Source organism: Sphaeramia orbicularis, chromosome 3 (assembly GCF_902148855.1).
Source record: "Sphaeramia orbicularis chromosome 3, fSphaOr1.1, whole genome shotgun sequence".
Classification (NCBI taxonomy): Eukaryota; Metazoa; Chordata; class Actinopteri; order Kurtiformes; family Apogonidae; genus Sphaeramia; species Sphaeramia orbicularis.
The window spans coordinates 34,996,090-35,015,348 of NC_043959.1; the positions used below are offsets into that span (position 1 = coordinate 34,996,090).

At 37.6% G+C, this 19,259-nt stretch overlaps 1 protein-coding gene across 1 annotated transcript; it reads left to right on the forward strand.

Annotated features, from left to right (window-relative positions):
• The first annotated feature begins 6,372 nt into the window (after window positions 1-6,372).
• On the forward strand, window positions 6,373-18,983 carry LOC115436870 (synaptotagmin-5). Its single transcript, XM_030159842.1, has 5 exons — window positions 6,373-6,483; window positions 8,047-9,059; window positions 13,779-13,950; window positions 15,685-15,851; window positions 18,076-18,983. Exons 1-5 carry the CDS (start codon window positions 6,462-6,464, stop codon window positions 18,223-18,225), a joined length of 1,524 nt encoding a protein of 507 aa, XP_030015702.1. The 5' UTR covers window positions 6,373-6,461; the 3' UTR covers window positions 18,226-18,983.
• The last annotated feature ends 276 nt before the right edge of the window (window positions 18,984-19,259 follow it).

A 19,259-nucleotide genomic window follows, 5' to 3' on the forward strand; every position in this document is an offset into this window, starting at 1 on the left:
GTTTTTTTTTTTTTTTCTTTTGCCATAACTCCTAATGTTCTGATGCAGGTATGGACTTGTCTCCCAGTACTCACACATACATGCTCTCCTGTGCACATGCACTGTTCTGTCCAGGTCAAAGCTGATGTTTCAACAAGATAATGAAACACATGCAGGACAAGTTGAAACTCTGTCAAGAAAATTAAGAAATTGAAAAATGAGATCCTTTATTGTCAGTATATAATATATATATATTTTTTTTACCACACACTGAAATTCAACCTCTGCTTTTAACCCATCTCTAGAACATGCAGGAACACACCACACAGTGCAAACTAGGAGCAGCGGGCTTGCCATAGCAGTTGCCCGAGGAGCAGATGGGTGGATAAGTGCCTTGCTCAAGGGCACATCAGCCAACAGCTTTTTCTGCCATTGCATGGAATCCGACTGGCAACCCTTCAGTCCCAATTCGACTCTCCAGCGCTCTGGGCCACGGCTGAGTTACTTCTGTTATATTTTTCTTGTAAAAAAAAAACAAAAAACAAGAAAACGCACACATAAAAGTGAATAAATAATTTGCATCCATTTATGTCTGATGCAGCCACACCTTTTGAAACACAAAAGAAAAGAAAAAAAGGAAAGAGAGCATCACTTAGGGTTGCAACAACTCAAGACCGATCCGTGATCTCCAAAATTCACTCTGAAATGAGAAAAAGTGGAAAACAAAACACTTTAAACAAAATAAAACATATTTAGACAAGCTTAAAGAAAAAAGACTGAAAGAGGGGAAAAAATGAGTGGAGTTTGCATGTTCTCCCCATATCTGCGTGGGTTCTCTCCGGGTACTCCGGCTTCCTCCCACCATCCAAAGACATGCACTAATAGGTTAATTGGTTAATCTAAATTGCCCATAGGTGTGAATGTGAGAGTGATTGTTTGTCTCTACATGTTCAACCCTGCGATGAACTGGCGACTTGTCCAGGGTGTACCCCACCTTCACCCCTATGTAACTGGGATAGGCTCCAAGTGACCCCCATGACCCTAGTGAGGATAAAACGGGTTCAGAAAATGAATGAATGAATGAATGAATGAATGAAAAAATGAGTGTCATCTGTCAAGAATGACTAAAAGGAAAAGGATTGTTTTGTAAAACCAATGACTCCTCTTACAGTAAGTGGATGATGACTCTTAAACTCTGAAAATGCATTTTGTCATGATCAGTAGATTATTTGACCATTTACTGGGATGAACTTTATATCAAAGCCTGGCAGCCAACCTTATGCAGAAATTATTCACTCCAATTTTTATATACAGTGGCTCGATGAATGTACCAAAAGGCAAGAAAAGTACTTTAAATACAGCACATAGATGGTAGATATCAGTAATGTCATGCATGTTTGGGTGAATGAGGTCAGTGTGTGAAACAAACAAAACCAAGGAATAAACTGAACAACTGCAGTGTGTTAGCCATGAAGTTAGTGGGTTGAGAAGGTAGCAGCTGAGAAAAACCTGGACCAGATTGTGTGACAGATGTGTTTCCATCCCCATCAGCATTAGAACAAATAATGGTGTTGGATTGCTGCTCCTCTACTGACTCCTTAGTTAAAGACCATTTCATCATTATTTTTTCCATCCAAAGTGTGCAGAGTTTTTACTGCGTTGCAACATCTTATTTATTTATTGGCTTATTTAAGGACAGTGGACATTAATCAACAGGTAATGTAAATATACTGGATTATAGCTAACATACTAATTTGCATTGGTAGTCCATAGGCAGGTAACAAAAACACCTCAATTAAAACATACAAACAGAACAACACAAAAGTACAACACATAAACAACAACACAATAAACAACACATTTTATACAGTATTTTATTTTTTCATTCGACTGTCTTCTCTCTGTAGCACTTTGAGATTCCACTGAATGAAAAAGTGCTTTATAAATGCTATTTATTATTACTAAATGTATTATTATTAACAGTTAGAAATGATCACTAGACTGGTTTGCTTTCAGCCACTCTGTTCTATGAATATAATAGTATTATTAAAATTAAAGCAGCTCATGAAACTCAGCTCGATGAACTTTTTATGAAATTTGGGTCAAAATAGGACATATCGATAATTTTGGCAACTTTAGGTAAATTGACGATACTCTCAGCCTCCATACATATACATATAACTGATATTTTGAGTGTACAGTAGAGGGTTAAATGCTAATGGATGATGCTACTTCTATTATTTGTACCCTGATAAAGGGATACTTGACCCAACAAGAAAAGCATAAAAAATAGTCCCCAGGAACAATAAAACTTTAATCTGGAGCGACATAAGGCTTCCATTATGCATCCCTTTGGCCTGAGGGCAGCTGTATTTATAGTATGGCTATACAGCGATGGTTCATGGATAATCAGTCTGTTCATCAACAGGCGTGTAAGTTCTCCCCAACATTATAGGGATTTTAAGGTTAAACTACATTTCCCTGTTTTGAAGGGTAAAGAGCGTGACAGGGCGTGAGATGGCAATGTGAGTCATTCCTTCATATAGGCGGTTTTGGACACGGCTTTATTTTAGTGTTTAAAAGTCAATTAGATGACTTCTTTACCAGTGGGGGCAGTAGAACAGTAAGTGGACACACCAGAGACAGTAAACATGACTAACATATTATTATAATCATGTCACTTTTATTTATATAACTCAATATTACACACTATAAATTTGTCCCAGGGGGTTTATAATCTGAGTAATATATAATCTAAACACCAACAGCAGTCCTTTAACTCTGTTAGTGTAAAGAAAAGACACAGTGCAGGTATTTGTTTCGCTTGGAGCTCAATTCCCCAGGTGTTCAATTCTCTGCTTTGTTTATCAGCTCACTGGTTACTCTTTGCAGTTCAGTGCTGCAAAGGGAATGCAGTTTTCTAATGCAAATAGCTTTGACCTGTTAAATCCCTGAATCTTTTGATCCACACTTAGACAGATGGGACATTTAGGCACGTGAAGTAAATTACTAAGCAGAATTCCCTAAAAGTAAAGTGTGCAGCATTCTTCTTCTCTTTTTTAATTTCAGAAGCTCGTTTACTTTCCATTCATATGCACATGGATCTTTAATTTCCAGTATTCATTCACAAACCTGTGCAGAGAAACATGTGCTCATTAAGAGTCATTCTTTGAGCATCAGAGTGTACATACCTGTGACACCTCCACATCCACTTTTGTGGCTGTAGTTGAATCCATATCCACAGAGGGAACGCCATAAAGCATTTTATTATGTTCATATACACGTGTTACAGCATAATATGATGCAACATTTAATGAAAGTTTCATTCCTACTTTTCCATCAGTAAGAAGAGATTTCCTTTTCATTTTATCAACTAGGAATCTTATTATTTTTAGATGTGTAAATGCAGTAACTGCCTTAGAAACACACCTCATAGTGATTATTTACATGGTAACAGAGAGATGTTCTGTGGATCTATTTTGGATGTCAGGATTAACCCATCAAGACCCAGTGATACTTTTGTGGCGGCGCCTAAATATTATTTTCTCTATATTTAACTTTTCTTAAGTAATTTATCACCATTTATTGTAATATTATCCTCTGTATTTTGTAGTTTTTCACTGAAAATTAGGTATTTTCCTACATTTAATTCACTGATCATGTACAGTTGCAGAAAAATTATTAGACCATCAAAAGTCATCAAAAACAATGGTTATGAAATCAAGTACTAACTCCTGTGTGTATCATGTGACTAAAACAGACAGAAAAGAAAACATGGAATGCCTAAAAGCACTGTTTTTGTCAGTACAATGCCATTGATATTGATGTAAGAACTGAAGTGATTTTGGTTATTATCAAGAAAACATGGAAAATGGCTAGATATCAGCTCTGAAATTAAACTCTTGAGCTATTTTTGTTGTTATCATTATATTTGTCCAAACAAATGTACCTGTAGTTGTACCAGGCATTAAAATGAACAAGAAATTGAAGAAAACAAGGGTGGTCTAATAATTTTTTTTGCGACTGTAGATAGACTGAAGACAAAAGATCAGATTAACCCATAAAGACCCCAACAGCCACTGGCGACCAAATCCATCTACTGATCTAAACTGTTTAATACCTGTTGATCTATTAATCCTATCAATGCATGTAAATAATTGGTGTAAAACACAGTTTGTCGTCTTTTCATGGTCATCAGATATGACCCATTTGGACGCTCAGAGGCTCCGTAGTGAACATGGAAACACCGTCATCTTCTATAATATTGATTCACCAGTAAAACCCATGGATTTGGATCAATGACAGTGGATGGAGATGCTTGTTTTTGTGTTCAGTTGTTGATATCTTTTCCTGAAAAAGTCACTTTTCTTCAGTTTTCTCTGTTTCTGATATCATTACTCTCAACTTTAATGGAGCTTTAACCTCCTAAGACCCAGCTATGGGTTTTCTGTCCACATTTGTGGACAAGAGTTTCACAACTTTATACAAAAAAAAAGAAACGAAAACTATCCACTACAATGGACATTCCATAAAAATTTTAAAAACTGCATCTGAAAAAACTGTTGCATCATGATGTTTCCAATATAGGCACTTATTTAATGAAAAACAAAAAAGCTTGTACTTTGCTGACATTTCCTGGGTTTCAGGAGGTCAAAGATGTAAAACTATCAGGGGGTTTTATGCACTATTTTGCCATTATCAGTCTTTGGCCATCTAACTATTGGTCTGAAATGCATAGATTACAGATGACAGCATGCATATAAAATAACTCATGGTTCAGAAATTTATTGTTTTATCGTTCATTGTTACGTTTTTATATACTCCAAGGGGAAATTTTGTACACAATGACCTTTAAAAATGATTCTTGCAGTTTTGCCGTCTGTAAGTCCACCAAATGAACATCAGATAAATAATATAGATTTGTGTTTTTCATAGTATGAGTAAGACATACAGTGGTCATAATACTTAGCAATGCATTGTTGTTATCAATGATTAAAGAGTATATGTTGCGGGATGAGATGTATAGAGTATGTATATTAGGAAAGCACTTCATTATTTGTCTTCTTTCACCCTGCACCATATTTTATTCACATGTAAAATCACTTTAACCTAATTAACTTTCTCTAATATGTTTGAGCTACGCCTTCACCTTTTCAGTTGATTCCGTCTTGTTTTCCATGTCATTTAGTGTCTTGTTTGTAATTACTGCATATGTTAATTCTGAAAAAACAAACAAAAAACCAATAGACCTGAACATAGTGGATGAGAGGAGATAGCTGTGCATATTATAAGACCTAAACATGGTCATTGTGTGTACACAGGAGTGACTCATCCTCTTTTTTTAAATTTTTTTATCCAAACAACGGTGTAGTAGATGCTGGGAGGTAAACAAAGCAACCATGACCTGGACTGATTCCACAACATAACGACTCTTTTCTTGTTTGTTATTGAAAAGAAAAAAGTGCCAGTTACTGGACTGTTAACTGATAGTTAACAATCGATTTGTGTGATTAATAATATATGACACAAATATGTAGACTGGCAGCAATTCATTTAATGTAAAGCAAATCACAGGTTTCAGAGCATTTGTTGTTTATACCTCATTTCAATCCATATTTTTTTCTCCATAACCTTTATTTAAGCGACACCAAGTGACAAGAAAACTTTTGTACAATCATATACAATATTTACATTATATCATCATAATATGGGGGAAGGGAGGGGGTTGGGGGTTAGGATATATGGCATGTAATGTACAAAAGAAACAAAATGTCTGACTGACCAGGTAGTATAAATCAGTGTCCTGTCTTGGCTGTGTAAATGTTTTGTGTGTGGTGAAGTGTGTAAGATGTGTATGTGGTGTGAATGTTGTGATGTGGGCTTCTTAAAAAAGTCAGGGGTATGACCAAAGATAATCATAACTGAAACTAAGAGAAAGGAAAAAGAGAGAAAAAAGGAGGAAAACGATGAGTGATAAAAAAAGTAAATAAATGCTAATAACTAAATGAGATTACAAGTAAAATGTATTTAAACATGATGCCATCAGTGTTAATGCCATTGTCCCCCTACCTCACCTTGCCATCCACTGTTTTTTTTTTTTTTTTTAAATCCATATTTTTAATAGATTCATGTTTATAGTTGGAACTTTTAGAAGAATAAAATCGAGTGTTATAAATTAACCGCACGCTCAACCCCGCAACATGGCAATTTGTGGGTTGGATTTCATTTCCTTTTATTATAACTGTTATAATCTGACGGTGAAAAATGTAAATGAACGGCAGTGGTCAGCTCCGTTTTGCTGTTTGAGGCGGTGCTGTGCTCTTTCAGCCTCCAACGCACAGTCAGTGAAAGTGAAATAAAGGTCCGTTGACCAGATGAAGCCATTGGCTGAGACGCGTCGGTCTGTGCGCACTGGCGACGCACCGGAGGACCCTCATTAGAGCTCACAGCGACTCAACACACACACCAAAGTGCATGGGAACATGTCGCAGTACATTCTAGGAGGTAAGAAACCCACATTTATGCATCTACAGTACTTATACTACTTGTGTTTACTTTGCAGTTTTTTTGTTGTTGTTGTTGCGTCCTTGTGGAACAGCCCGCAGCTTTTATTATTCCAAGTATCCGGATATAAAAACTAAAAGCAGCAGTTTTTATTTGTTGAATCCTTCATTGATGATAAGAGTAATTGGAGACTAAGGGTAAGTGAAGGAGAGTTTCTTTTTTTTTTTTTGTAATGGAGAACAGTGCTGCAGCTCCTTGTATGTAATTATACAATAATATTAAAAGTCAAACACTCTCCAGCTATTTTACCCACTTATCCACAGCTGCTCAAGTCCATCACCCAGCAGATCATGCAAACTAAAGCAGCAAATGTTTTATTCAAGTCATATTCTGTATTGCATGTTGAACAGGCACAGCTCAGGTTTCATCACTATCTGATCTGATCTTCAGTCATCATGTCCACTGACCCCTCCAGTCTGACTCATATTTTAAAGCGAAGCCATCAGCCTTTATTTTCCAACATAACTGCTGCAGTCCTCCCTCTGTACTTTCATCTCTTAATGGAGGCAGTTTGACAAGCTGCCGACTCCTGAATGTAATGGATCATTCTGCACTGACAGGTAGTTCTCAGCAGCTGTGATGAGGATCTTATCTTTATAAAGACACACAAGGGGTTTTTATTCTCTTATAAAATCATTGTGATGTGAGAATTCATATATTTTACACGTGAGGACACGCCTTGCATATAATCAAAGGAGATTTGTGTTTTGTCAGCATGGATTCTGATTCAACTAAATGTCCTTTTTTGGGGGGTTTTGATTGCTGGTTGTTTGCCTTGTGGTGGCCCCTGGTGCAGCTCACAGCTTACCTATGTTGTTTTACATGATTATCCACCCCTCTGATGCATGAGTCATCCCAATACACTCATTATCCCCAGTGTTACAGCTTTCGTCTCAGTGGTCACAGCTCCACTGTTACAGAACTGTGATTTAAAACATGATATCTAGGATTTTGCATATGTGTTTAATATAGGTTAATAATAATAATAATAATAATAATACACAGTTAAATTAAAATGCAGAAAAGATGCAAACATGTTGAAGTATATTGCACTTGACTGAAGGATGCATTTGTAATTCACTGATATTATTAATTAATACTAACAGGATTAGTAGCACAACAATATTCTCCTGGTTTTGTGTCCCTGCTTTGAATTAAAGCAACATTTGTGAGAGCACCATTTATACAATTATGATTATAACCCTGGGACATTTCCTCTTTAATCCCATCAGGCAGGGACAGAGTACAGACACAACAGGATAATTACTTAGAGTCAGATGTCCTGAGATCTTTTATAATGAATTTGGCTTCATGAAAAGCTTTTTTTTTTTTTCTTTTCATCTTTCACTGACATCAGTCACTCCAAAGTAAAATACTTCCTTTGTCAGTTTGTGACAACACTACTGCCTCAGGTTTCTCCATTGAATCTCTCTTTGGGTTCAGACATTATGTTTCTCATTCATAAAACTAAAACCCCTGTGACTGTGACTGTGTCTGTTCCAGTTCACCTTCAGATCGTGCTGGCTGTGGGTCTGGCTGTGTTCTGCTACTGTCTTGTTCTGGGTTGCATCCTCTGCTGTCGCAAAAAGAAGAGTGTTTCGTCAGAGGACAAGGAGGCAGTTTTCTTGTCTCCTCATCGAGCTGAGCATGTGACCGTGACACTGACTCCGTCTCCGTGTACTCAACCTGTCAAACAGCAGTATGAGGAGCTGGAGGGGGACGTACTGGAGTTCCCCTCCTCTAAGAGCAGCTCCTCTCCCTCTGAAGATGACCTCACTGCTCTTCCCTTTGACGCCAGCCCTACTAGAGCGGATGAGCTGCGACAATCCCCCAGGTCCACTTTTCCAATGCGACGCCTCAGCACCCCTATTCCCTTCTCACCCAGTAAATCACCCAGTAAATCACCGAGTCATGGCAGAGCCTCTTTGCCCTCCCTCACTAAGCTGAGCCTGGTGTCTAAATCTCGACGGGCGATGGGTCGACGCAGCACAGTGAGCGGTGAGAGTTTCCTGTGCAGCGAGAGCATCCGGCTGACTGCTGGTGCTGCCTCAGCCTCCACAAAGCAGAGCGAGGCCGGTCTGTCCCAGTACGGCTCCAACGCCCTCTCCATCCCCTCTAAACCAGCCCCTCTCCTGCACTTTTCCCTACTCTTCTCCTCTGCTTGTGGCACTCTGGTGGTCAACATCCTGGGGCTCTCAGGGGCCAGTCGAAAACGGAGTGGGATATTTGTCCGGGCCAGCCTTCCGCCCCTGTGCCCCTCCCCTCAGCAGTTATCCTCCCGGCGCCGCAGCCTCAGCCCTGACCTCCACAGCCAGAGCTTCGTGCTGCAGGTGGGCTCTGTGGACGAGCTGCGCACCTGCACCCTGAGGCTGGCCGTCTACAGCAAGGACTTCTCCGGCCTCAGAGAAGCCGCCCTGGGGGTGATGGAGCTGCCATGTGATCAGATGGACTGGGAGCCTGACACCACTACTACCTACACCCGACAGCTGAGCCCAACTAAAACCAAGCTGAAAAAGGTAGATAGGGGTGTAACCAGTTCATCTGTTCACTGTGTTGATGTAGAGCTGGGGTGTCAAACTCAGTTTAGTTCAACCAAATATGATCTCAAAAGGGGTGGACCAGTAAAATAATCAATCAATCAATCAGTCAATCAATCAATCAAATTTTATTTATATAGAGCCAAATCATTGCAAAAGTTATCTCATGACACTTTACATATAGAGCCGGTCGAAACCAGACTCTCAAGCCAATTTACAGAAACCCACCAGAATCCTCCAGAAGCAAACACAGTGTAATAACAGTGTAAAAAGTAAAAATATATCATGAAAATCTTTACATCTACAACCTGAATAACACAACATAACAACAACCTCATAATTCTTAAGAAAAATACATAAAATTTTAATAGTATTCTGCCTCAGTTTATGATTTGCACACATGCATTACAACTTACAAATCACAGTGGATCTACAAATACACAAAACATGCACAATATTGGTTGAACTGCACTTATTTTTCTTCAGACATTTCATATTATAGATATACAGTATGTTCAACTTATTCACATTTTTTGCGAAAGGATAGTTTGTAAATGTAAACATTTTCATGTCATTTTACATTTTTTACACTGAAATAAAGAGAAAAAAAGGAGTTATTATTATTTATAGGTTATTATGACAGTATTGTACTGGTCTGACCTGTTTTAGATCATATTGGTCTGAATGTGGATTGTTAATATCTTCAATGTAATTTTTGCACGTCTCTAATTCATCCCACGAGCCAGATCAGACTCTTTGGCAGGGCGGTTTTGGTCCGTGGGCCGCATGTCTGACACCTGTGCACTGGAGTTTACCAGTAAAGAGAATATGGAATGAAGAAGGTGTCATGGAAAAGAATACCTAGGACATTAAAATACAGATTACTTCAGTTCAGATTACTTTATAAGTTGATTTACCATATACAACATAACTATTGTACCAGATTTAGCTACATCACAACCAAGACTCCATAGAGGATAAGATTTTAATGGAACCTTCCCGTATAAATATAGAATCAATAAAACAAATGAACAAAATGAATAACAAAATGTACTACATTGTTTTCATTATGGAAATCAGTTAGTTCCAAACAAAGCCTTAGAACATTGACCCCATTAGGTCATGTTTGAAGTGTTGTTTTAAATATACCGGAGCTGGTACATTCACTGATATTGGAAGGAATTGTATTAATTTTACTCATTGTTCTGACACTGAATGAAAATACTGAAGATATTTAAGTGAGATGTTACCACTGACTCATGCCAAGATGAAAGTCCAATGATCTAAACAGGGCAAAATAACACCTTACTTTAACCATGGAGGAAAATGCTACAAAAACAAAAGTTAGTTTACATGCCAATTGCAAAACTCTCTGTTTAATATGATTCACAGTTTAAAAAAGAAACAGACAGACAGATTAAGATTAAATGTTGATGACTTTGCAAACATTAACCCATAAAGATCCAGTGCTACTTTTGTGGCAGTTTCCAAATGAATTTTTCTTTCTATTTAACCTTTCTTAAGTGATTTATCACCATTTATTATAATAGCATCCTCTGTATTTGTGGTTTTTTTCAGTGGCAATCAAGTATTTACCTGTATTTAATTTACTGATCATGTACTTTAATCATTAAGATGATATTACATTTGGGGGTTATTATATAAAAAACAAAGAAAATTTCAGAAAAAGTAAGTTTTTCGACAAAATCTATCAATAACTGAACATAAACCAAATGTGTCCATCCACTGTTGTTGATCAAACTACATGTTTTTTTGTTTTTTTTTAGAAGATGACGTTGTTCTCGCGTTCACTACGGAACCTCTGAACGTCCAAATGGGTCATATCTGATGACCATGAAAAGACGACAAACTGCATTTTACACCAATTATTTCCATGTATTGATAGGATTAGTGGATCAACAGGTATTAAACAGTTTAGATCAGTAGATGGTTTGGGTCTCCAGTGGCTGTTTGGGTCTTCATGGGTTAAACAAACCCACCAGTGAAAGAGTGTGGGCTAAAAATGCCTGAGAGCTGCCTAATGCCTATGATAGATAGAGGGTGGTATAGATTTACAACCCATCTGAGGACCGAGCACCGATGTTGATTAGATTGGTTAAATAGAAACCAGTTTATGTTCAGTATGTCTATTTTTGTGCATGTGTGACCTTAAAGTCTGGCCAATGTACAATAATCTTCAAATGAAACCTTATTTAAGTCTGTTGGGTTATTTGATGCTTTTTGATGAGGTCACTACAGATGCTACATATGTTATTTGCATTATGACCCTGTCTTATTCAATCAAAATTTTGATCAGACTGTAAAACCACTGCTGTTTTAATGTGACCCATAATGGACTGAAATGCATGACCAGAGACCATCAGGTGCAGACTGGCTCAAATCTTTACGTGTTGAAGTGATTGTATAGGTATACTTTAAAGATGAATGAAATATGTGTATTGTGTACTTAAATTTATGCAACTTTCTTTTGGTTCATGTGATTTTACCTTCTTTTTCCACTACTGACTAAACAGATATATAAACATCATTGTATTTCTTTAGAAGTCTATTCATCAAGTTTACATTTTCCTTTCATTTAACTGATTGGAAAAACTACACACAGGGTTATAAATATCCCGTATCATGTTTTATCCATGAAGGAATGTAGCCTCTAATCAGTTCTCCCATTAGCCAGTTTTCCAGTGTTGTTAGTCATGGTGACATTGTTGTTAGTGACTGCAGAGCAAACAAGCAGAGTACAGCGAATTGGCAGCACGCCCACGCCGTGCCCTCTGCGGCTCTGTTGAAACTCTGCCAGAGGGCATTAATAACAGACTTTGAAGGGAGGGGGTCCTGATGTTTCAGTGGACATTACTGAGTCAGTCACTCTCATTTCTGCTGAAGACGTGGCGGGGGACGGCCAGCAATATTTCTCCCAAATGTAATTCTTAAATGGTCTTGAATGGTCGTTATGTGCACCTGTATGTTTCATTATGTAGGATATGTTTATGTGCAATATGAATTAACAGGAGGGTGCATCGACAGCGAAAGATAAGGGGTTCTGTACAATCTAGATAAATATTTACAAGTCTGTGAGTATGCAGAGGCTTTACACTAGTGGTTCCAAACTTTAATGCATATTATGTATAGATTTATGGCAAAACACCAAGTTTATAATCAGTATAATGGGACCTACTGGTATTTTGATGATGCATCTGAATTAAAGCTGCAGTGTTTGATAGTTTTTTGGCATCAGGAGGAAAAAATTCTGTAATTACCTTTAAGTATATTGTAAATCAAGTAGTCTGACAGAAAATTAAATTTCCGCCAGCAGAAAGTCAGTGAGGTCAACTTTCACTAACAGGTGTTTCAGATGAGGGGTGGGGGTTAAGGATGTGATTGACAGCTGTGATTGCCAATAGCTGTTCAGATTCAGTCAGATGTGGCTTTAAATGTGGTGGGATTAAATCTTCTACCAGCTGTAAGATTCACTTCACAGGACTAGAAAACGTAATAGGTGTGCATTTTAGTCGGATAGGACATAAACTGGTGGAGGGATAATATTAGCTGTTAAACCCAGCATGAGTTCTGCTATCTAATGTACTGATTCTTTTGACATTCACCCATTACTGTGCACTCTTTAACCAAGCGTTAATCTTAAATTCAGTTTGGGTTTCTGGGCTATAATTAAGGTAATGATCTGAGAGTCTTTGCTGTTTTGATATATTTCATCAGGGGTCCTGCTACAGCATCATGAGCTAAATGTTGCACAAATGCACAGGCCTTAAAGGCAAAAATCAGAGCCAAAGAATTTCACTAATGTTCTTTATGAGGTTTATCGTAATCGAAACATCCATTATATTAACGGATGAAATAAATCAGCATTTTGAGAAGGATGCTGTTATTCATCTTCTTAGGGAAATCTTGGGTAATAGTGCAAGAAAAAGAAATTAATGGAAATCCAGATATGTAATAAATAATCGATTAAATTATTTAGTAGTAATCAATTAATTTAGCAATGTGAAAAAGAACATGACTGAAAAGCCCTGAAGAGAAGTTAAGACACAGGCAGTGAACCGAAGCTCACTTGTTGATGAAATCACCTTCACACTCTGCTGCATGGATGCAGCAAATAGCTGGAGGGCAAAGACTCAGCCACTTGTCAGTAGACTGTGACTCACTGGATCCCAAACAACATAAGATAATGAGATCTGACGTGAAATCAGATGTAGATTATAGTTATATGTACACTTTAACTGTTATCCAGTGGGCCTCTGTATATTAATAGCTGTATTGTTTGAGGATGGTGGTCAAAGTAAACTGTGACAGATGCTCAGATAAACAACAGCACTACGGAACAAAGAAGGTTTTCAATGTGATGCAAATTAAATTTAGTGGATCTCATATCTCATGAATCAAAACAACTTTAAAAAGCTTTTAGAAGAACAATTCAGTTAGAAACTCTGAAAATGTGGTGTGAACATTCACTGTGTTGGCAAAGTGAGCCGGGGTATTCTGACTGTGTCATTGCTGTGACTCATTCATTCACAGAATTCATAAGCACGGGCATTCAGTCCTTCTTTTCCATGTGGTTTCATTTCATTCCCAGCCTCCAGATGAAGGAAACATCTGCTACGTGAAAGAAGAACATGTTTCTCTCAGTTTTTCATTTCTTTTGTTTCTTCTTCTACTCTTTAGAGTGTGAGTTCTCAGGAAACGCTGGGTCACAGGAAGACTTCGATGTGTGCACCGCGGGTTTTAGGTCAACTCTTCATCCTGTTGCAGTATCAGACGTTGGCCCAGCGCATCAAGGTGATGGTGCGAAAGGCGGAGAATCTGGCAAAGCTCACACGTATCCCAGGAACTCCAGGTAAATTCATCATCCTTAAACAGCAAAGTAGATAGATGCTTCTGAAAAGACAAGACTGGTAGACAGGTGTTTTTATGACCTCTGTCTGTTGGTTTTGTGCTCATGTTTTCACATACACGAACAAGTGGTGCTAAACACAACAAGCCCCGCCCCTCACAAGTATTGTAGCTTATTTGGCATCGATCCAGCTGATGTCATCATGTCTATGTGTGTGCTGATGTCAGCATATCAACTGCCTTTATATATGTGCCAAGTCTGAAGTAAATTGAACAAAACTGATGTTTTTATAGACATTTGAAATTTCGCCCATTATAAGTAAATGGGAGAAGAAACAGTATTTTAGAAATTCATAAACATTTTTAACTTTGAACAACTTTTCCCAAAATTTAACCAAATCTATTCTGGGTCACTGGCAATCTATGAACCCAATTTAGTATGAATTCAACCAACAGTTTTGCTGTAACAGACATTTGGAATTTTACTGATTGTAAGTAAATGGGGAAAAAAAAGATTTTAAAAATTCATAAAAACTTCTAACTTTGACTTACTTTATCCAAAATAAAACCAATAAACCCATTTATTGGTATTAATTCAATCAATAGTTTTGCTGCTAGTGTTAACAAAGAAAGAAAGAAAGAAAGAAAGAAAGAAAGAAACAAAGAAAGAAAGAAAGAAACAAACAAAACCAAAAACAAGACCCCTTGCCTCCCCTTCAGGGGGTGGGGTAAAAATACACTTAGGTAAGAGAGGAAAAAGCACGCACATCCAGTCTCACAGGTTAACAACAAAGCAGGTATGTTTGCAAATGAACATGTGCATATTCAGAGAATTTGGATATTTCAGTGAATGAGGCAAAAATTACATTAGATTAGAATAGACCTCTGCATGAATCCACTGGTGACTGTGTGTGTAATTCTAATCCTACAAACACCACAGAACAGACATTAGCAGTCTAAATCATATAGTCCACACTGCAGTCACAAAAAGACTTCCAGTATATGTAGATTGAACATTATAGAAATACATGCAAAGCCATAAAATATCCATATGATACATGATTAAAAAGCTGAAAACTACTGCATCTCCCAAATGTAAATGTGGGTTAGATTATACACTCATCATAAGAGAATATGAAGGAAAAGAAGTTCTACCTGGGTTAAATGTAATGACATCTACAGTCTTCCATAGTGATTTACAGTATGGTCACCGTACACATATTATAACACTGGAACACCTGTGAACTGCTCATAAAACCTAGAGCCTGGCCTTACCTCTGCTGACCCGACGATGGTCAGACATCCCCTATCGGCCTGTCGTCTAATCAGATTAGTAACTGATCAGGCTGGTGTCATTTCCCCTCCAGTGTTTATCATATCTCACAGTATTAGGAGAGAAAGACACAAATGCAGTGTTTGATTTTCTACACGTTCCCAGTTATGAGCTCCCTATGATTTGAATGTTTTTCACCAGGCAAGTTCTTTGCTGATGCGTAGATGTGGTCTGGCACAGATTTGTCTCACTAATCTATTTGATCTTGTCACAGATTTATGAGGGAAATCATATTTTGCAAGTGATGTTGCAGATTTGAGGGGGTGTTCAGACACATTGATGGAGACATAAATTAACATTTGCTAATCATTTTATCTGAGCACATCATCTGCAAACATAAGGAAAAAAGAAAAATAAGTAGGGAAACATCTTGGCCTGAGATGTAATTTCCAGTTTTTCCCACAGACCATTATGTTGTGATCAACCTGCGTCAAGATGGGAAGGTGATTGCTACCAAGGAAACCAAAGGGGCCAGCGGTCCAAACCCCATCTGGAACGCCCCATTCCTGTTCGACCTGCCTTCTGGAGACATCACTCAGCTGCCACTGGTTCTTGAATTCATCGTCATGCAGGTAAGAATGTCTGCAATGGAGAGTGGAGACCAGACAAATGGAATTTACATATTATACATGGGAATTAATGAAGAGCAAGTACTTTGTTTTCAAATATGTGTATTTTACATGACTATTTTAACTTTTACAACTCATTTCATGTCAAAAATAGACTAGCAAATCTAGCTTTAAAGCATTTGCGGGTGATTATTTTTATTTTGCATTACTGCCTAGGCGTCAAAACATGTATGTCCCTGAAGTCAAGTAGTATAACAGGATGCCACAAAATATAACAGAAGTAGAACAAAACAAAACATCTACACACCAGTGGAGCTCCCAGGCAAAAATGTATTCCAGATGTCACATTTTGAGCTGCATTGCTCTTCTTTAGGCTTCTACAGAAAACATATACAGAGAAGCCACCTTAATTACCCAATTAACACATTTATACAGTAGTACAAAAATATATTATATAAAAATATAATATAGTTGTTGGCTGATGTGCCCTTGAGCAAGGCACTTAACGGCCCCATTTGCTCCCTGGGTGCCTGACATGGCGAGCCCACTGATCCTAGAATGCAGTGTGCGTGATGCACGATTTAGTGATGGGTTAAAGGCAGACGACAAAATTCAGTGCGGTGTTTACGTGTGTGACAAACTGATTAAATAAAGATTCTATTCTATTCTATTCTATTCTATTCTATTCTATTCTATTCTATTCTATTCTATTCTATTCTATATGTATAAAAAGAAAGCATTAAGCTTACATAACATCTTAAATATATAAGGCATCTACGTATAGACCCAATAAAAATCATTCTAGTTTAGATTATATTAAGTCTTAGACAGATACATGATGTCAACTGAATGTCTCAAAACAAATTTAGAGGTATTCTTTTTAGAGTTATTGCCCTCCTAACATCAAACCTGGAAGAAAACCACATAGAAAAGACAATCCCTTGGTGTATCTATCAGTGCGTGTGTGTGATATATCACACTACGAATGTAACAGACATTGATATTGATTATAATGGTTTATTAATCCTAATATTATACACTGATGCTCATAAAGTTGGAATTAAATATTCCTGTCTCTTCTCATGAGATGATGTAATCATTGCACCTGGCCAAAGGTCATTACTGATGTGTATAAGCAGGAATAAAAAAGAGGAATGTTTGTTAAAACAAAATGATTTCATTTCTATGGGCAACACTGTATTATTATTATTTTTTATTTATTTAACATTTGTTTAACCAGGAAAAAAGATCCCATTGAGATAAAGAACGTCTTTTTCAAGAGAGTCCTGGCCAAGAGGCAGCATGAAATACAACACACAGTTGCAACATACAAGAATTTACAGGACAGGTCCAATTATGAAAAACAAGTGCAAGTCATTGAGTTAGTCTCTAGTACTTTGAGTTTGGATTTAAAAACAGTCAAGGAGATCAATTATCAATTATTATTAATATGATGTACACGTCTATTCAATTCAATTCCATTTTATTTGCAGAGCCCTATATCACAACAAAGTTGTCTTTACAGAATTAGTTGAATATGAAAATAAACAACAGTCAAATAAACAGTAGATGAAGGAAATAGGTTAACAGTTTTTACCCACAAGCGGCTAAATGTAGAACAATGAACAATCTCCACCCCCAGAGTAATGGACAGTGCAATACTCACCCTACCTCAGTGCAATAGCCACAACACATGCACCATACTTCTACTTGTATATATATCCTATTCGTTGTACATATCTCTCATCTGTAGTATAGAGTTAGCTTTTGTATATTCTTTCTGTATATTTTGTTCATTTCAGGAGTTCTAGCATTACTTTAGTAGCACATGTGTATTAATATTAATACTTTATCCTGAAGCCCTTGCACAGTTCAATTTTCTTAACACTGTGATATTCGTATTTTATTTTATTGTTCTTATACAGTCCCTTTTGCACTAAATGTTTTGCTGCTAAATTGAACTGTGCTGCTAAACTGATTTTCATTGTTCCTGTGACAGTGACAATAAAGATCTATTCTATTCTTAATGTCCCAGGCATCACCCCTGTCCTTAGACGCTCCTTAGACCCTCCTTAGACCCTCCTTCTCAGCAAGAAAAAACTCCCCAAACCCATCTTTACTTCTCATCTACGTCCTTTTGCCTTCTCTGTCCATATCACAAATAAGTACTGCCATAGTGATGACAAGCCTTTGAGACAGGTTGTGTATCTTTTAACTCTTCGTGCAGGGTCGTCTCTACACAAAGAGCAGCATCCTGGGTCACGTCCTGATTGGCAGCAATGTTTCAGAGGAGGGTCAGGCACACTGGAAGGAAATGGGCTCTCGAGGGCAAATAGAGACGGCTCGTTGGCACACCATTCAGCCCGATGTGCTGTAAATGGGATTGGACAGACGGGGGCTAGGTCCAGTGTCCATCTGTTGTCTGCTGAGTGAACCATGGACATGTGGAAGGCCAAATGAGTATTAGTTTTTATTTCTATTTTCCAGGGTTTTTGTTTTTATCGACTGGTTTTTGGTTGTGGATTTTTGGTAAATATAAAGACTCGAATTATTTTCCATTGTCGGCAGAAATTCCATGGATTAGTCACCTTGCAAGAGCGCCCATGTGAGATCGACAGTATCATAGGTGCTACTTACATCATGTATTTCGATGCGTCATATGTGAAGATGTACTGAACAGGAAGGATGGAGGGATGGGCAGCAGCTTTCCCCAGATCAACAGTATTAATGTATGTCCGCTGTTATCTCACAACTGAAGTCTGTAAACACTTTATTGTTCAATGGTTAAATGTAACTCGTGCCTATGTTGTGGTTCTGTTGTGTTGTGAGGAGATTTTTAACAGTCTCTCAAAGAACATAAAAAAGAGTTGCAGATAAAAAATACTGAATGGTTGTGATTGATTGCATGATGACTTTGGAAAACAGCTATGGCGTTTCACCTTTGAATCACCTGGTTTAGTGTTTAGAAAAGTCAGTGTCAGTCACAACAAACACATGATGATAATAATAGTGTGTCAACAAATGTTTTTTTTTTTTAATAAGGATTCAAAAAAAATAATCAAGGTGACAAATAATAACGGATATTTGCAAGCGATATACATTCAAAAATCACAAACTTTAGTGTCATATCCCAGCCAGCATGTCCATGTGGGCCCCAGAAAGGTTACAATTGGTCTGCATATAAGGGTCCCATGTGGGTTTGTCCGCAGTTTCCATGGTGGCCCCACATGTGTTTGCCCATATCAGAATTAGGATCAAAATCCGAATCTGAGTCTCTTTATTGTCATTGTACCAAGTACAACAGAACTGGGGTAAAGCTCTCTGGTTCAGTGCAAGAATTTACAGACAGGCAACAAATATCAGTAAAACAACAACCAACATCAGTAAAACAGCAACAAACATCAGTAAAAG